The sequence below is a fragment of the Phocoena sinus genome, chromosome X (genome assembly GCF_008692025.1).
Source record: "Phocoena sinus isolate mPhoSin1 chromosome X, mPhoSin1.pri, whole genome shotgun sequence".
NCBI classification, from domain to species: Eukaryota; Metazoa; Chordata; class Mammalia; order Artiodactyla; family Phocoenidae; genus Phocoena; species Phocoena sinus.
In genome coordinates, this window is record NC_045784.1 from 11,018,992 (window position 1) to 11,033,813 (window position 14,822).

Consider the following 14,822-nt stretch of genomic DNA (forward strand, 5'->3'; position numbering starts at 1 on the left):
TTGAAAATAATGTGAAGAAATCAGTTGTCCAGGCATCGTTCATTATTACACTTTGCCCATCATACACTGAGCCTCATCGCCACCAAGAACTTGGCATCTTCTCTTTCGACAGCACCTCAGATAACTTTCTTTTTCCCTTCCAGCTTTGAGATATAATGGATGTATGACATTGTGTGAGTTTAAGCTATAGAACATGTTGATTTGATATACTTGTGTTGCAAACTGATAAACACCAGAGCATTAACACTTGCATCATGCCACATAATTACCACTTGGTGACAACATTTAAGATCTACTCTTAGCAACTTTCAAGTAGATAGTACAGTATGAACTATAATCCCCCTGCTGTACATTAGCTCCCCTGAACTGGCTCATCTTCCAACTGCAAGTTTGTGCTCTTAGACCAACATCTCCTCTTCCCCACCCCCAGCCCTTGGCAACCACCATTTTTGTCTGTTTCTACGAGTTCAGCTTTTTTAGATTCCACGTATAAGCGAGATCATACAGAACTTGTCTTTGTCTACCTTGTGTCACTTAACATAATGCCCTTAAGTTCCAGCCATGTTCGTGCAAATGGCAGAATTTCCTTTTTTCTGATGGTTGAATAATATTCCACTGTGGTTATGTATACCACATTTTCTTTATTCATTCATCCTTTGATGGACGCTCAGGTCATTTCCTATCTTGGCTATTGTGAATAATGCTGCAGTGAGCATAGCAGTGCAGATATCTCTTCAAGATTGTGTTTTCATTTCCTTTAAATACCCAGAAGTGGAATTGCTAGATCATATGGTAGTTCCATTTTTAAGTTTTTGAGGAAACTCCATAGTGTTTTCATAGTGGCTGTACCAATTTACATTCCTACCAGCGGTGCACAAGGGTCCCCTTTTTTCCACATCGTCAACACTTGTTATCGCTTATCTTTTGGATGATAGCTATTTAAGTATGTATAAGGTGATATCTCATTGTGGTTTGGATTTGCATTGCCCTGATGATTAGTTGAGCACCTTTTCATGTACGTGTTAGCCACTCGTATGTTGTCTCTGGAGAAATTGTCCATTTAGTTCCTCTGCCCATTTTTTAATTGAATGGCTTGGGGGTTTTTTTGCTATTGAGTTGTATGAGTTCTTTATATACTTTGGATATTATTCCTTTATCAGAAACATGGTTTGCAAATATTTTCTCCCATTCTGTAGATTACCTTTTCATTTTGCTGATTATTTCCTTTGCTGTGCAGAAGCTTTTTAATTAATGTAGTCTCACTTGTTTGATTGGATACAAAAAGCAAAAATAAAGAAAATCATCATCAAGACCAATGTTTACCCCCTATGTTTTCTTCTAGGAATTTTATGGTTTCAGGTCTTACGTTCAAGTCTTTAATCCATTTGGAGTTGATTTTTGTGTATGGTGTAATAGGGGTCAGGTTTCATTCTTTTGCACTCGCCTATACAATTTTCCCAACACCACTTATTGATGAGGCTATTTTTTCCCTCTTATATAGTCTTGGCTCCTTTGTTAGAAATCAATTGACCATATATACATGGGTTTATTTCTGGGCTCTGTATTCGGTTCCATTGGTCTATATGTCTGTTTTTATGCAAATAGCATACTGTTTTGATTACTATAGCTTTGTTGTATAGCTTGAGGTCAGGAAGAATGATGCTTCCAACTGTGTTTTTTTCTTAAAATTGCTTTACCTATATGGGGTTTCATTTTATTTTGTGGTGTAATTTACAATTACTAACTCTAGCATTGTTTTTTTCTATTTCTGTGAAAAATGCCTTTTGAATTTTCATAGGGATTGCATTAAATCTGTAGATTGCTTTGGGGAGAATGGACACTAACAATATTCTTCCAGTGCATGAGCATGAAATATCTTTCCATTTATTTGTATTGTCTTCAGTTTCTTTCATCAGCGTCCTACAGTTTTCAGTGTACAGATCCTTGATCTCCTTGGTTAAATTTATTTCTAAGTGTTTTACTCTTTTTTTTAAAATTATTTATTATACAGCAGGTTCTTATTATCTGTTTTATACATATTAGTGTATATATGTGAATCCCAATCTCCCAATTCATCCCACCAACAACAACCCCCCCGCCCCCCTACTTTCCCCCCTTGGGTCCATATGTTTGTTCTCTACATCTTTGTCTCTATTTCTGCCTTGCAAACTGGTTCATCTGTACCATTTCTCTAGATTCCACATATATGTGTTAATATACGGAATTTGTTTTTCTTTTTCTGACTTAACTTCACTCTGTATGACAGTCTCTAGGTGCATCTCTGTCTCTACAAATGACCCAATTTCGTTCCTTTCTATGGCTGAGTAATATTCCATTGTGTATATATATATATATATATATATATATATATATATATACCACATCCTCTTAATCCATTCGTCTTTCCATGGGCATTTAGGTTGGTTCCATGACCTGGCTATTGTAAATAGTGCTGCACTGAACACTGGGGTTGCATGTGTCTTTCTGAATTATGGTTTTCTCTGGGTATATGCCCAGTAGTGGGATTGCTGGGTCATATGGGAATTCTGTTTTTAGTATTTTAAGGAACCTCCATACTGTTCTCCATACTGGCTGTATCAATTTACATTCCCACCAACAGTACAAGAGGGTTCCCTTTTCTCCACACCCTCTCCAGCATTTATTGTTTGTAGATGTTTTAATGATGGCCATTCTGACCGGTGTGAGGTGATACTTCATTGTAGTTTTGATTTGCATTTCTCTAATAATTAGTGATGTTGGGCATGTTTTCATTTGCCTCTTGGCCATCTGTATGTGTTCTTTGGAGAAATGTCTATTTAGGTCTTCTGCCCATTTTTGGATTGGGTTGTTTGTTTTTTTAATACTGAGCTGCATGAGCTTGTTTTACTCTTTTTAATGTAATTGTAAATGGTATGTTCGCTTAATTTCTCTTTCTGATATTTCATTGTTCATATTCATTGCCTAATTGCTTTGGCTAGGTCTTCAAGTACTATGTTGAATAAAGTGGCGAGAGTACACATCTGTGTCTTGTTGCTGATCTTAGAGGAACAGCTTTCAGCTTCTCACTGTTGAGAATGATGGTACACCTGTGGGCTTGTCTCTCATATGTAGCTTTTATTATGTTGTGGCACATTCCCTCTATACTCAGTTTGTCGAGAGTTTTTTTTATCATGAAAGGATGTGGAATTGTGTCATCTAATGTGACAGTCATGTTATTTTTATCCTTCATTTTGTTAAGGAAGTATTTTGCATTGATTGACCTGCCCATGTTGAACCATCCTTGCATCCCTAGACTAAATCTCATTTGATCATGGTGTGTGATCTTTTTAAGGTCCTCTTGAATTCTGTTTGCTAATGTTTTGTTGAGGATTTTTGTTTTTTTGTTCATCAAGCATATTGACCTGTAATTTTCTTATAGTGTCTTTGTCTGATTTGTGTCTTGGGTTAATGCTAGACTTACAAAATGAGTTTGGAAGTGCTCCCTTCTCTTCTGTTTTTTAGAGGAATTTGAGAAGAATTAGAGTTAACTCTTGAAATGTTTAGTAGAATTCACCAGTGAATCCATCTGATCTTTTTTTTGTTGGGAGATTTCTGATTACTGATTCAGTCTCCTTACTAGTAACTGGTATCTCCAAATTTTCTATTTCTTCATGATTCAGTCTTGGAAGGTTGTATTTTTCTAGGAATTTATCCATTTCTGCTAGGTTGTCCAGTCTGTTGGCATTTAATTGTTCACTGCCATCTCTTATGATCCTGTGTATTTGTGTGGTATCAGTTGAAATGTCTCCTCTTTCATTTATAATTCTGAGTCCTCTCTCTTTTTTTTTTTTTTTTTGGCTAATCTAGCTAAAGGCTTGTCAATTCTGTTTTTAAAAAACCAGTTCTTGGGGCTTCCCTGGTGGCGCAGTGGTTGAGAATCTGCCTGCTAATGCAGGAGACACGGGTTCGAGCCCTGGTCTGGGAAGATCCCACATGCCGTGGAGCAACTAGGCCCGTGAGCCACAACTACTGAGCCTGTGCGTCTGGAGCCTGTGCTCCGCAACAAGAGAGGCCGCGATAGAGGCCCGTGCACCGTGATGAAGAGTGGCCCCCACTTGCCACAACTAGAGAAAGCCCTCGCACAGAAATGAAGACCCAACACAGCCGAAAGTAAATAAATAAATTTAAAAAAAAAAAGTAAAGGAGTCAATTTCAAGAAAAAAAAAACCAAAAAACCAGTTCTTAGTTTCATTGGTCTTTTCTATTGTCTTTTTAGTCTCTATTTCATTTATTTGCACTCTGATCTTTATTATCTTCCTTTTGCTAACTTTGGGCTTAGTTCTTTTTCTAGTTCCTTGAGGTGTGTAAAGTTAGGTTGGGTATTTGACATCTTTCTTGTTTCTTAATGTAGACGTTTATTGCTCTGAACTGCCCTACTAGAATTGCTTTTGCTGCATCCCATAAGTTTTGGTATATTGTGTTTCCATTTTCACTTGTCTCAAGAAGCTTTTTGATTTCTCTTTATTTTTCAACCCATTTGTTGTTCAGGAGCATGTTTAATTTTCATATATTTTTGATTTTTCCAGTTTTCTTTTCATAATCCATTTTTAGTGTCATACCATCGTAGTTGGAAGAGATGCTTGGTATATGATTTCAGTCCTCTTAAATTGGTTAAGACTTGTGTTGTGGCCTAACGTATGATCTGTTCTAGAGACTATTCCATGTATGCTTGAGAAGAATGTGTATTTTGCCCCTGTTGGATGGAGTGTTCTCTAAATGTCTATTAAGTCCATTTGGTCCAGTGTTTCCTTACTGACTTTCATTCAGTGTTTCCTTACTGACTTTCTGTCTGGATTATGTATCCATTGTTGAAAGTGGGGTATTGAAGCCCCCTGTTGTCATTGTATTGCGATGTAATTCTCCCTTCAGGTCTGTGTGTGTGTATATATATGTGTGTGTGTGTGTGTATATATATATATGTATGTATATAGTTAATATATATATAATACATGTTTTTTTGGCTGCACCATGCGGCTTATGGGATCTTAGGACCCCAACCAGGGGTGGAACCTGGGCCTTCAGCAGTGAAAGCACCACGTCCTAACCAATGGACCACCAGGGAATTCCCTAGTCTGTTGATATTTGCTTTATATATTTAGGTGCTCTTATGTTGGGTACATAAATATTTACAAATGTTATATTCTTTTGGTGAACTGACCTCTATATCATTACATAATGACCTTCTTTGTCTATTGTTACAGTCTTTGGCTTTGTCTACTTTGTCCAATAAAAGTGTAGCTACCTCTGCTTTCCTTTGGCCTCTATTTGCATGGAATATTTTTTTTCCCTCCCTTCACTTTTTTTTTTTTTTTTTTTTTTAGTATTTATTTATTTGGCTGCGCCAGGTCTTAGTTGCAGCACACAGGATCTTCGTTGCGGCATGTGGGATCTTTAGTTGCGGCATATGGGATCTAGTTCCCTGACCAGGGATCGAACCTGGGTCCCCTGCTTTGAGAGCGTGGAGTCTTAACCACTGGACCACGAGGGAAGTCCCTCCCTCCCTTCACTTTAAAAAAATTTTTTTCAGGGCTTCCCTGGTGGCGCAGTGGTTGAGAGTCTGCCTGCCGATGCAGGGGACATGGGTTCTTGTCCCGGTCTGGGAAGATCCCACATGCCGCGCAGCGGCTAGGCCTGTGAGCCATGGCCGCTGAGCCTGCGCGTCCAGAGCCTGTGCTTCGCAATGGGAGAGGCCACTACAGTGAGAGGCCCACGTACCACGAAAAAATAAATTAAAAAAAATATTCAGTATTACTGCTTTTTTTTTTGTCTCGTTTATGGATGTTCCTTTGTTGTGGCCGCAGCGAGGGGAGGAAAGGGAAACTTTCTTCATGCATGCACAAAGGGTGTGCTGTTGACTGAAGATGATGGCAAAAAATTTCTCAATGTGCTTGCACTGGCTGAGGCTGGCCTACGGTAAAACTTGGAAACGAATTCCAGTCCCCAGAACCAGCCAAGCATGGGCCAGGGTGCATGTTGGGGAGGGAGGAATGTGTCCCCTACCTGGCAGACCCTGCCAAGGGACATTGGAAAAATATATTTCTAGGGCGCTAGTCCACAGTCTGTGGCCCTGAGTGGAGAAATGTGCACCATGAGGATCCGGTCTGGCCATGAGCATCTGCCCTGCCATCCCAATGCGTCCTGCTCACTCAACTGCTGGTTGTCTCTTCCCTTTACTTTCAATCTGGTTTGTCCTTAAAGCTAAAGTGAGTCTCTTTTGGGCAGCATATTTATGGGTCATGGTTTTTTTTTTTATCCATTCAGCCACTGTGTCTTTTTTTTTAAATTGAAGTAGAGTTAATTTACAATGTTGTGTTAGTTAGTGTACAGAAAAGTGATTCATTTCACTGTTTTTTAATCTGAGAATTGAGTCTGTTTACATTTAAAGTAATTATGGATAGGTATGGACTTTTGCCATTTTATTGTTTTCTGATTGTTTTGTAATTCCTTTGTTTTTTCCTCTCGTTTTCTTCCTTTGTGATTTGATGATTTTCTGTAGCGTTATGCTTAGATTTATTTATCTTTTGTGTATCTGTTATAGGTTTTTGCTTTGTGGTTACCCTGGGAATTACATAAAACATCTTATATTTATAACAGTCTATTTTAAGCTGATAACGTAATTTTGAACATATACAAAAGCTCTACATTTATACCCTCCCTCCATTTTGGTTTTGATGTCACAATTTATCTTTCTTACATCGTGTATCCGTTAACAAATTATTGTATAGTTATTTTCAGTCCTTTTGGCTTTTAACCTTAATGCTAGAATTACAAGTGATTTACCCATCACTATAACAACATTAGAGTATTTTGAATTTAACAATATATTTACCTTTAGCAGTGAGTTGTATATCAATACTTTGATATGTTTTCTCATCACGAATTAGCATCTTTGCATTTTAGCTTGAAGAACTTCCTTTAACATTTTTTGTAAGACTGCTCCGGTGGTGATGAACTCCCTTCAGCCTTTGCTTGTCTGGAAAACTCTCTCTCCTTCAGTTGTGAAGCACAGCTTTGCTGGGTATAGTATCCTTGAATGGGAATTTTTCTCTTTGAGCATGTCATTTCATTCTCTGGCCTGCACAGTTGCTGCTGATAATCTTATGGGCATTCCCTTATCTGTAACAAGTTGTTTTTCTCTTGCTGTTTTTCAGATTCTTTTCTTGTCTTTAGCTTTTGACAATTCAAAATTAATGTGTCTCTGTGTGTGTCTCTTTGGATTCATCTTTTTTTGAACTCCCTGGACTTTGCGGATCTGGATGTTTCTTTCCCCATGTTAGGGAAGTTTTCAGCCATTATTTCTTTCAATAAACGTCCTGCCCCTCTCTCGTCTCCGTCATTGACCTCTATAATGTGTATAATTGACTCAGTTGATGGTGTCCTGTAAGTCCCTTAAGTTATCTTCATTCTTTTTCATTCTTTTTTCTATTTGCTCCTCTGACTGGGTAAATGCCAGTGACCTGTCTCCAAGTTTGCTTACCCTTTGGTTTAATCTAGTCTGCTGTTGAAGCCCTCTGTTGAATTTTTGTTATTGTATTCTTCAGCTATGTGATGTGTTTGGTGCTTTTAGGTATTTTCTTTGTTGAAATTCTCACTTTGTTCATGCATTGTTCTCCTGACCTCGGTGAGCATCTGTATGACTGTTACTTTGAACTCTCAGGTAAGTCACTTATTTCCATTTCATTAAGGTCTATTTCTGGAGTTTTCTTTTGTTCGGAACATAGTCCATTGTTTCTTCATTTTCCTCGACTGTCTGTGCTGGCTTCTGTGCATTAGATAAAACAGCCACCTCTCCCAGGCTTGACAGAGTGGTCTCATGCAGGAGATGAACTTTGTTGATCAGCCCAGCCCAAGCTTTTGGTTGCATCTCAAACCTTTGTAATAGTCCAAGCTGCCTTCTTTGTTCTTGGTGCTTCTTGGTAGTTGAGAGTGTGTTAAGACTGGTCAGTTTCCCAATGGGGAGGATCACAGTCAGCACCTAGATGCAGGTTGATTGGAAGCTGAACCGTCAGATGGCAGCTGGGGAAGTGTGTAGTTAGGCCCTTTACTGGCGTAAACTGGGAGATATAGGGGTTTTTGCCTGCTCCCTCTGCACTTGGCCTGGGTGTATAGCCGCAGGGGGTGTTCCTGTGCCTGTTAAGAACTGTTGCTTTGTTTGCTACAGTCCTGTAGGACTTGTGAATGCAAGCCCTATTGGGCATCAGAGCCAGACAAACTGGGTTATCTGTCCCTCAGGCGGCAGCTGCTGAAGCTGGAGCACAGATGTGTGTATCAGCTCCTTCCTGGGAGATACTGGTGATTTGGAGCAGGCTAGAGGCAGTAGGTGGAGGAGGTATCCAGCGGATTTCTTGGTCTCTGGGGAGCATGGCTGTCAGCCCCTAGATGTGTGCTAAATTAGAAGCCTGGCTGTCAGGCAACAGCTTTTAATACCTGCAAATAGACCCCTTTTAGGGAAAGAGTAGGAGTTGTTGAGTCCTCTAGAGCTGACTAAGAACTCTCAGTTATAGTCTTGTGGGTTTCTTGGACGTAAGTCCCAAAACTAGGTGTTTGGGGGGGGGGTTGCATTTCTTAGGTGGAAGTCTTAAAAGTTGGGCTGCTGGGGTGCTAGATGTGGGGTCCAAACCCTTTGCTCTTCAGGGAGAACTTTGGAGTTGGGAGTGCCCACCTGAGTGTATGGTCGTGTGCCAGAGTTAGGGTTTATGGTGAGAGTATGTCTGAGCCTTTCCTGTCCGTTTCGATGTGGGTATTTTCTTGTTTGCTAGATGTGTAAGAGTAGCTCAGCTAGTTTTTCTTCTTTCTTTCAGAAAAACTCGCTCAGTGTGCGGTGGTATATTCGGTGTGTCCATGGGAGGAGGGGGAGTTCAGCAGCCTCCTAGGTCACTGTCTTAGACCTAAACCCTCAGATAACTTTTTTTTATCATCATTTTTTTATTTTTTATTTATTTATTTTTGGGGTACGCGGGCCTCTCACTGTTGTGGCCTCTCCCGTTGCAGAGCACAGGCTCCGGATGCGCAGGCTCAGCGGCCATGGCTCACGGGCCGAGCCGCTACGCGGCACGTGGGACCTTCCCGGACCGGGGGCACGAACCCGTGTTCACTGCATCGGCAGGCGGACTCTCAACCACTGCGCCACCAGGGAAGCCCCTTTTTAAATGTATTTATTTTTGGCTGCACTGGGTCTTTGTTACTGCCAGCAGGCTTTCTCTAGTTGCGGCCAGCGGGGGCTACTCTTCATTGTGGTGTGTGGGCTTCTCATTGTGGTGGCTTCTCTTGTTGCGGAGCATGGGCTCTAGGAACACGGTCTTCAGTAGTTGTGGCTCACGGGCTCTAGAACGCAGGCTCAGTAGTTGTGGCTCACGGGCTTAGTTGCTCCGCGGCATGTGGGATCTTCCCAGACCAGGGCTCGAACGTGTGTCCCCTGCATCGGCAGGCGGATTCTTAACCACTGCGCCACCAGGGAAGCCCTTCTCAGATAAGTTTTTAACACTTTCTAGTATTACTCACTTTTCCCCCCAGCTTATATTTTCATAGGCCTTGTCTAAATAATGTATTCTTTCAGTTTTCTAGCTTGGGGTTTGGTAGCTTCATTTTGTTTTTCTGTCAGTCAACTTAAATTCTAAGTAGTAGTTTGGTTTTTTAATTTTTATTGGAGTATAGTTGATTTACAATGCTGTTTCAGATATACAGCGAAGTGAATCAGTTATACATATACACATATCCACTGGTTTTTCTTTTTCTTTTAGATTCTTTTCCCATATAGGCCATTACAGAGTATTGAGTAGAGTTCCCTGTGCTGTACAGTAGGTCCTGATTAGTTACCTATTTTCTGTATAGTAGTGTGTATATGTTAATCCCAAGCTCCTAATTCATCCCTCCCCCCAGCCTTTCCCCTTAGAAAACAAACTTACAGTTACCAATGTCTGTTTTGTAAATAAGTTCACTGGTACCCTTTTTTTTAGATTGCACATATAAGCCTAAGTAGTCATCTTAACACTCCATATGAGGTTAGAGTCTGTTTAAAGAAAAGTGAGTCATCTCTCTATGTAGCATTTCAGACGGCTGTATCATCTCGGGAAGCCTGTGAATACAGCTTTTGAAATGTGAGCCACTCCCCTGCAGGCTGCCTGCTGCTGCCTCCGCAAGACCCCCTGAACGGAGTCTGTTTAAGTCTTCCCCAGGTAGGTACAATAAAGTTTAAATATCAAAACGGGAAGGTTGAGGGGCAGTTTAGAAAAAGAACGTTCTTTGCCAAACCTGACTGACCTCTATTTGTATTTTTCTTTCCTTAAAACTTTCTGTAGTTTTACTCATCCTAATACGCATTTTGCAAAGTTACCTTAAATCTGTAATTTTTCACAAACTCCCAAGAACAAATTAGCCCTGCACTAGCTGGCAAAAGCTGCCACCATTTAGGAAAAGATAAGTAATAACAAAGCGGATCGCCTCTTTTAAATCCTAGTACGGGCAGGCCTCGTTTTATTGCGCTTTGCTTTATCGCGTGTCACAGATACTATGATTTTTACAAATTGATGGTCTGTGGCAACCCTGTGTCGAGCAAGTCTATCGGTGCTTGTTTTCCAATGGGCATCTGCTCACATTGTGTCTTTGTGTCACATTTTGGTAAGTCTAACAGTATTTCAAACCGTCCACTAGCAAGAAGATGACCACTTGCTGAAGTCTCAGATGACGGATAGCATTTTTGGCAATGCAGTCTCTTTTAATTAAGGTATGTATGTTGTTTTTTTAGACCTAATGTTACTGCACGTGCTACTAGGCTACACAGTATAGTGTAAACATAACTTTTATATGCACTGGGAAACCAAAAAATTCACGTTACTCTGTGATAGTCGCCGTATTGCAGTGGTCTGGAACTGAACCCAAAGTGTCTGAGGTTAGCTTGGATTAGGAGTAGAGTAGTATTAGAAAGCCCTAAAAGGATTTTTTTCAAAACTTCTATTGTGGAAACTTCGGTCATCACTCTTTAATGGACTTAAAGTATTTTGCTTGTTGGTGTTTACATGAGTAGGTCCCTCCTGTATAATTCTGACTTGATTTTCATTTCTTAAACATCAAGTTGCACAAGGTCTAACTAGAGCAATGGAAAAGTCTCTACTTCACCCTCCCGGAGTTGCTATATTTTGTGGCAGGATTGCTGTCAGTAATTAAGATAGTGCGTGTGGTCTTCTGTAACTTCATAACTGCACACAGTGCTCCATAAACAGAAGGTATTAAAGCAGTGTGACCAACGGTGTACTGCTTGCGCTCCTGCTGGCTCTCCTGCTGAGCGTGAATCAAGGGCGATGACCGGAGGCAGCACCTCAGTGAGAAACGTCAGTGTGTCGATAGCTAAGAAAGGTCAGCTGTGCAAAGTCCAAATGTATAGTCATGCTGACAGATAAGAGATGATAAAATGAAATACTAAGTAACAAATTTAGCTCTGTTGCTTTAGCGAATGGCTGTTCGCTGTAAATAGTTGTTCTCTCAGTAGTTTTTTTTATTTTATTTTATTTTTTTTTATCTATTTTTTGCGGTGTGTGGGCCTCTCACTGCTGTGGCCTCTCCCGTTGCGGAGCACAGGCTCCGGACACGCAGGCTCAGTGGCCACGGCTCACGGGCCCAGCCGCTCCGCGGCATGTGGGATCTTCCCGGACCGGGGCACGAACCCGTGTCCCCTGCATCGGCAGGCAGACTCTCAACAACTGCGCCACCAGGGAAGCCCTCTCAGTAGTTTTTTAATTGAAGTACAGTTGATCTACAGTGCTGTGTTTCAGGCATACAGCAAATTGATTTAGTTGTACATATCTATGTATATCTACTCTTCCTCAGACTCTTTGCCCTTACAGTTTATTACAAAATAGTGAGTATAGTTCCCTGTGCTGTACACACGAGGACCCTGCTGTGGAGTAGACGTCTAGATCGTGGGTTTGTAAAACAGCCAATGGGACATGGACCTTTATGAAGGTTCCTCATTGTTTCCACTTTCCCCGAACTTAAAGCTTTGTGTTAATCCCATAACCAAGTATGAAGCTAGTCAGAAAAATTATATACTAAAGTGTGAGTGGCACTTGATGTAAAATACAGGCCCGTGGGTTACGGTGGTTTCTCAAATTGCTCTTGCTTTAAAAGAGGTTTCCGTCAGAAATGAAACATGTAGCAGTTAGAAACTTGATCTCCATACAAATGTGGAATCTTGATTACGCACACTGTTTAAAAATGACACCATACCGAGGACAGAGAAGGACACTATTTATGTATGGTAAAAAGGCAAGTGAGTGAAGCTATAATTTTTATTTCATTTCTCTTAATACATCCACAGCTATTGCCACCTAAATAGATCTTTAAAATAAGCATACACAAGTACTGACTATTATCTACAAATATTTATTGTAACACTTGAACTACAGGAAGCCCTTGGCACTGATAGAAAATATTGATTCACTGTTAGGTTACAAAAATTTATACATAGCAAAATTTAATGCTCTTTACATAAAAAATATTAGACTACTTAAACAAAACTTTCAAAAATTCCTGGTAATGGCTACCAGAATTAGAAAAGTAAAATTAGGCTTTAGACACTGCCTCTTCTAGAACACTGGACTCAAAACAGCACCTCCACTGCTGGAAAAAATATTTAAGTCTGTCATGCAACAGGAAAACAAAACACCAAGCTATTCTGGAACAACTGTTCTACACAGAAGAGAATGTCTCCCAATTAAAAAAAAAAAAAAGTCAAGATCCCAATAGGCATTTTTTTAGGCATTAACACCACCGACAAAAAGAATCCAAATGAACTATTATACTTGATGCTCAATTTTAATAGCATCTGATAAAGGTATGCTTCCTCTCATTTTAACACATTTCTGCACATGGATACGTTTTAAAATCCAGGAAACGGCCAAACCACAAGTTAATTCTTAACATGAATATACATAGTTAACCCTATATTATGCAGCCCCCTTTGAAAAGCACTAATGCACCCAACAGTTATATGTATCATTTCCTAAAGAACAACACAAAGTTTACCATCACTAATACTCGATACCTATAGTCACTTAGTGTTCTGAAACACAATGATTTAGAAGGCAAGTTTCTTTCGAAGATGGCTTAAAACTCAAGCAGTTGGGTTTTGTTGTTGTTTTTGTGGGGGGTTTTTTGGGGTTTTTTTTTTTTTTGCTGAACACTGAACTTTATTATTCCAGGAAACTAAGATTTAGATAAGAAAAAGTGAAATAAATACCAACCCTAATTGAAATTACTTCAGTATTCAAGTGTATAAAAGTAGGTGTTGTGCGGTCTGTTGGTCATTCGGTTTTAGCTATATAGTTGGTATGAAACTGTAAACTCACTATTCAGACCACGTAAAAACGGTTTTGAGTGGTGGTCATTTTAATAAGGTAACACTTTTCTCCATGAAGAAAAACACTTGTGGAACAAAATTCTATGAAGGATTTGGGGTTGCCTGTTGTTCTTAGAAATTTAAAGCAAATACTCATTAAGGCAGAGCTGACATTTCTCAAGAATGATGACAACTGGGTCACTTTATTAAAATGAAATCTATTATAAAACTGATTCTGGAAAGTTGATTCTGGAAAGTTTGTCAGTTGAAATCCGGCTTCTTCCATGCTCGGTGTAGCAGAATTATTAGAGTGGGCTCATTTTAACATTCTTGGGAAAAAAGGATTTCTGATTGGATCAGGAAATTAATACGTCCTGCGGGTGCAGAGGTCAGCTATTATTTTTAAAAATTTTTTAAAAAAGGTCAATTGTAAGGATCACTTTATCTTTGAGCCGCAGCTTCATAAATGTCAGCTGTCTGTCAGAAATGGAACTTCACATCAATTCCACTTTATCTCCTGTTTTAGATACATTTATCTATTTGAGAACGGATGGTCACACCCCCTGATGCTGGTATGGCATGGTCCCTATCAAGATAGATAGGGGTATGATGTATTCTCACAGCCTGTCCTGGTAGGATCGTGAACAGGCCACAGATTTTCAAACGGATGATGAACGCTCATTTTTTCAAAGTGTTGCCTTTTAAAATGGCTCCCATGAAACCTCCAGTATCTGTTCTAAAGAAAAAGATTTACCTACTGGAAGGTTTTCCTAGAAATACATCCCAGCAGCTTGAGACAGACAGTGAAGTGTTTGTTTGGACTTCTACGTGAGTTTGTTTGGTGGGGTACACATCTGTACTGCAGAGCAGCTGTCTGATGATTTGTCAGCTGTAAATTCGTCGGCTGAGACCCTCTGGCAAACATTTATGTGTAAGAATTGAGTTGTTCTTTTGACCGAGACTGGATATCTTGCAGTTCCTGTTCTTCCTTTGCTTTGATATCCTGGTAAGCCTGCATTTTGCTTGCATCCTTTAAGTAAGCCCAGTTAGAAGACAGTATCATGAGGAAGTGGATCTGGAAAAGAAGGGTGAGCATGATGGCTAGTGAGCATGTGAGAAGGCAAAGCGAGCTGCGAGGTAGATTAGACGCTCTGTACTGGAAAAAGGGAGAGGTGGTTATTCCGTATTAATACTCCTTCTGCTATCAATCAGAGGCATCGGAGACTGAGCGCATGCTCTGCTAAGACGCTTCACAGTAAGAGGCTGAGGAAAAGTTAGTACACACACAAACATAATGAACTTGGAAAAAATGGCCAAAGAAGTTACTGTTAAGAAAAGGCAAAAGTGAAATACGACAGGGCGCTTTTTACCATTTTGAGGGTAACTTTAAGGCAGAGGTTCAGGAACACGCTGTGGGGTTATTTTAGAATCAGTGTTGTGCAAAGATCTA

At 40.0% G+C, this 14,822-nt stretch overlaps 2 protein-coding genes across 10 annotated transcripts in view; one reads left to right on the forward strand and one right to left on the reverse strand.

The window, feature by feature from the left end:
* OFD1 (OFD1 centriole and centriolar satellite protein) overlaps positions 1-14,822 on the forward strand; it is a 91,937-nt gene that overhangs the window by 65,490 nt on the left and 11,625 nt on the right. For 6 of the 7 annotated variants that reach the window (XR_004348146.1, XR_004348147.1, XR_004348148.1 and 3 more), the window contains exons 23-24: positions 10,084-10,214; positions 10,690-10,762. Coding sequence is in view for 1 of the 7 variants with exons in the window: in XM_032620744.1 (XP_032476635.1) it covers positions 10,084-10,120 (37 nt within the window). In the remaining 6 variants the exon portion in view is untranslated. Of the gene's footprint in view, positions 1-10,083; positions 12,767-14,822 lie in introns of those variants that run through there. The other variant, XM_032620744.1, reaches the window with a different exon arrangement.
* The window catches only part of GPM6B (glycoprotein M6B), a 157,044-nt gene continuing 154,491 nt past the window's right edge, over positions 12,270-14,822 (reverse strand). For all 3 annotated transcript variants that reach the window (XM_032620753.1, XM_032620751.1, XM_032620750.1), the window contains one exon: positions 12,270-14,447. In XM_032620753.1, the coding sequence (XP_032476644.1) occupies positions 14,298-14,447 (150 nt within the window). In that variant the 3' untranslated portion in view covers positions 12,270-14,297. The remainder of the gene's footprint in view (positions 14,448-14,822) is intronic.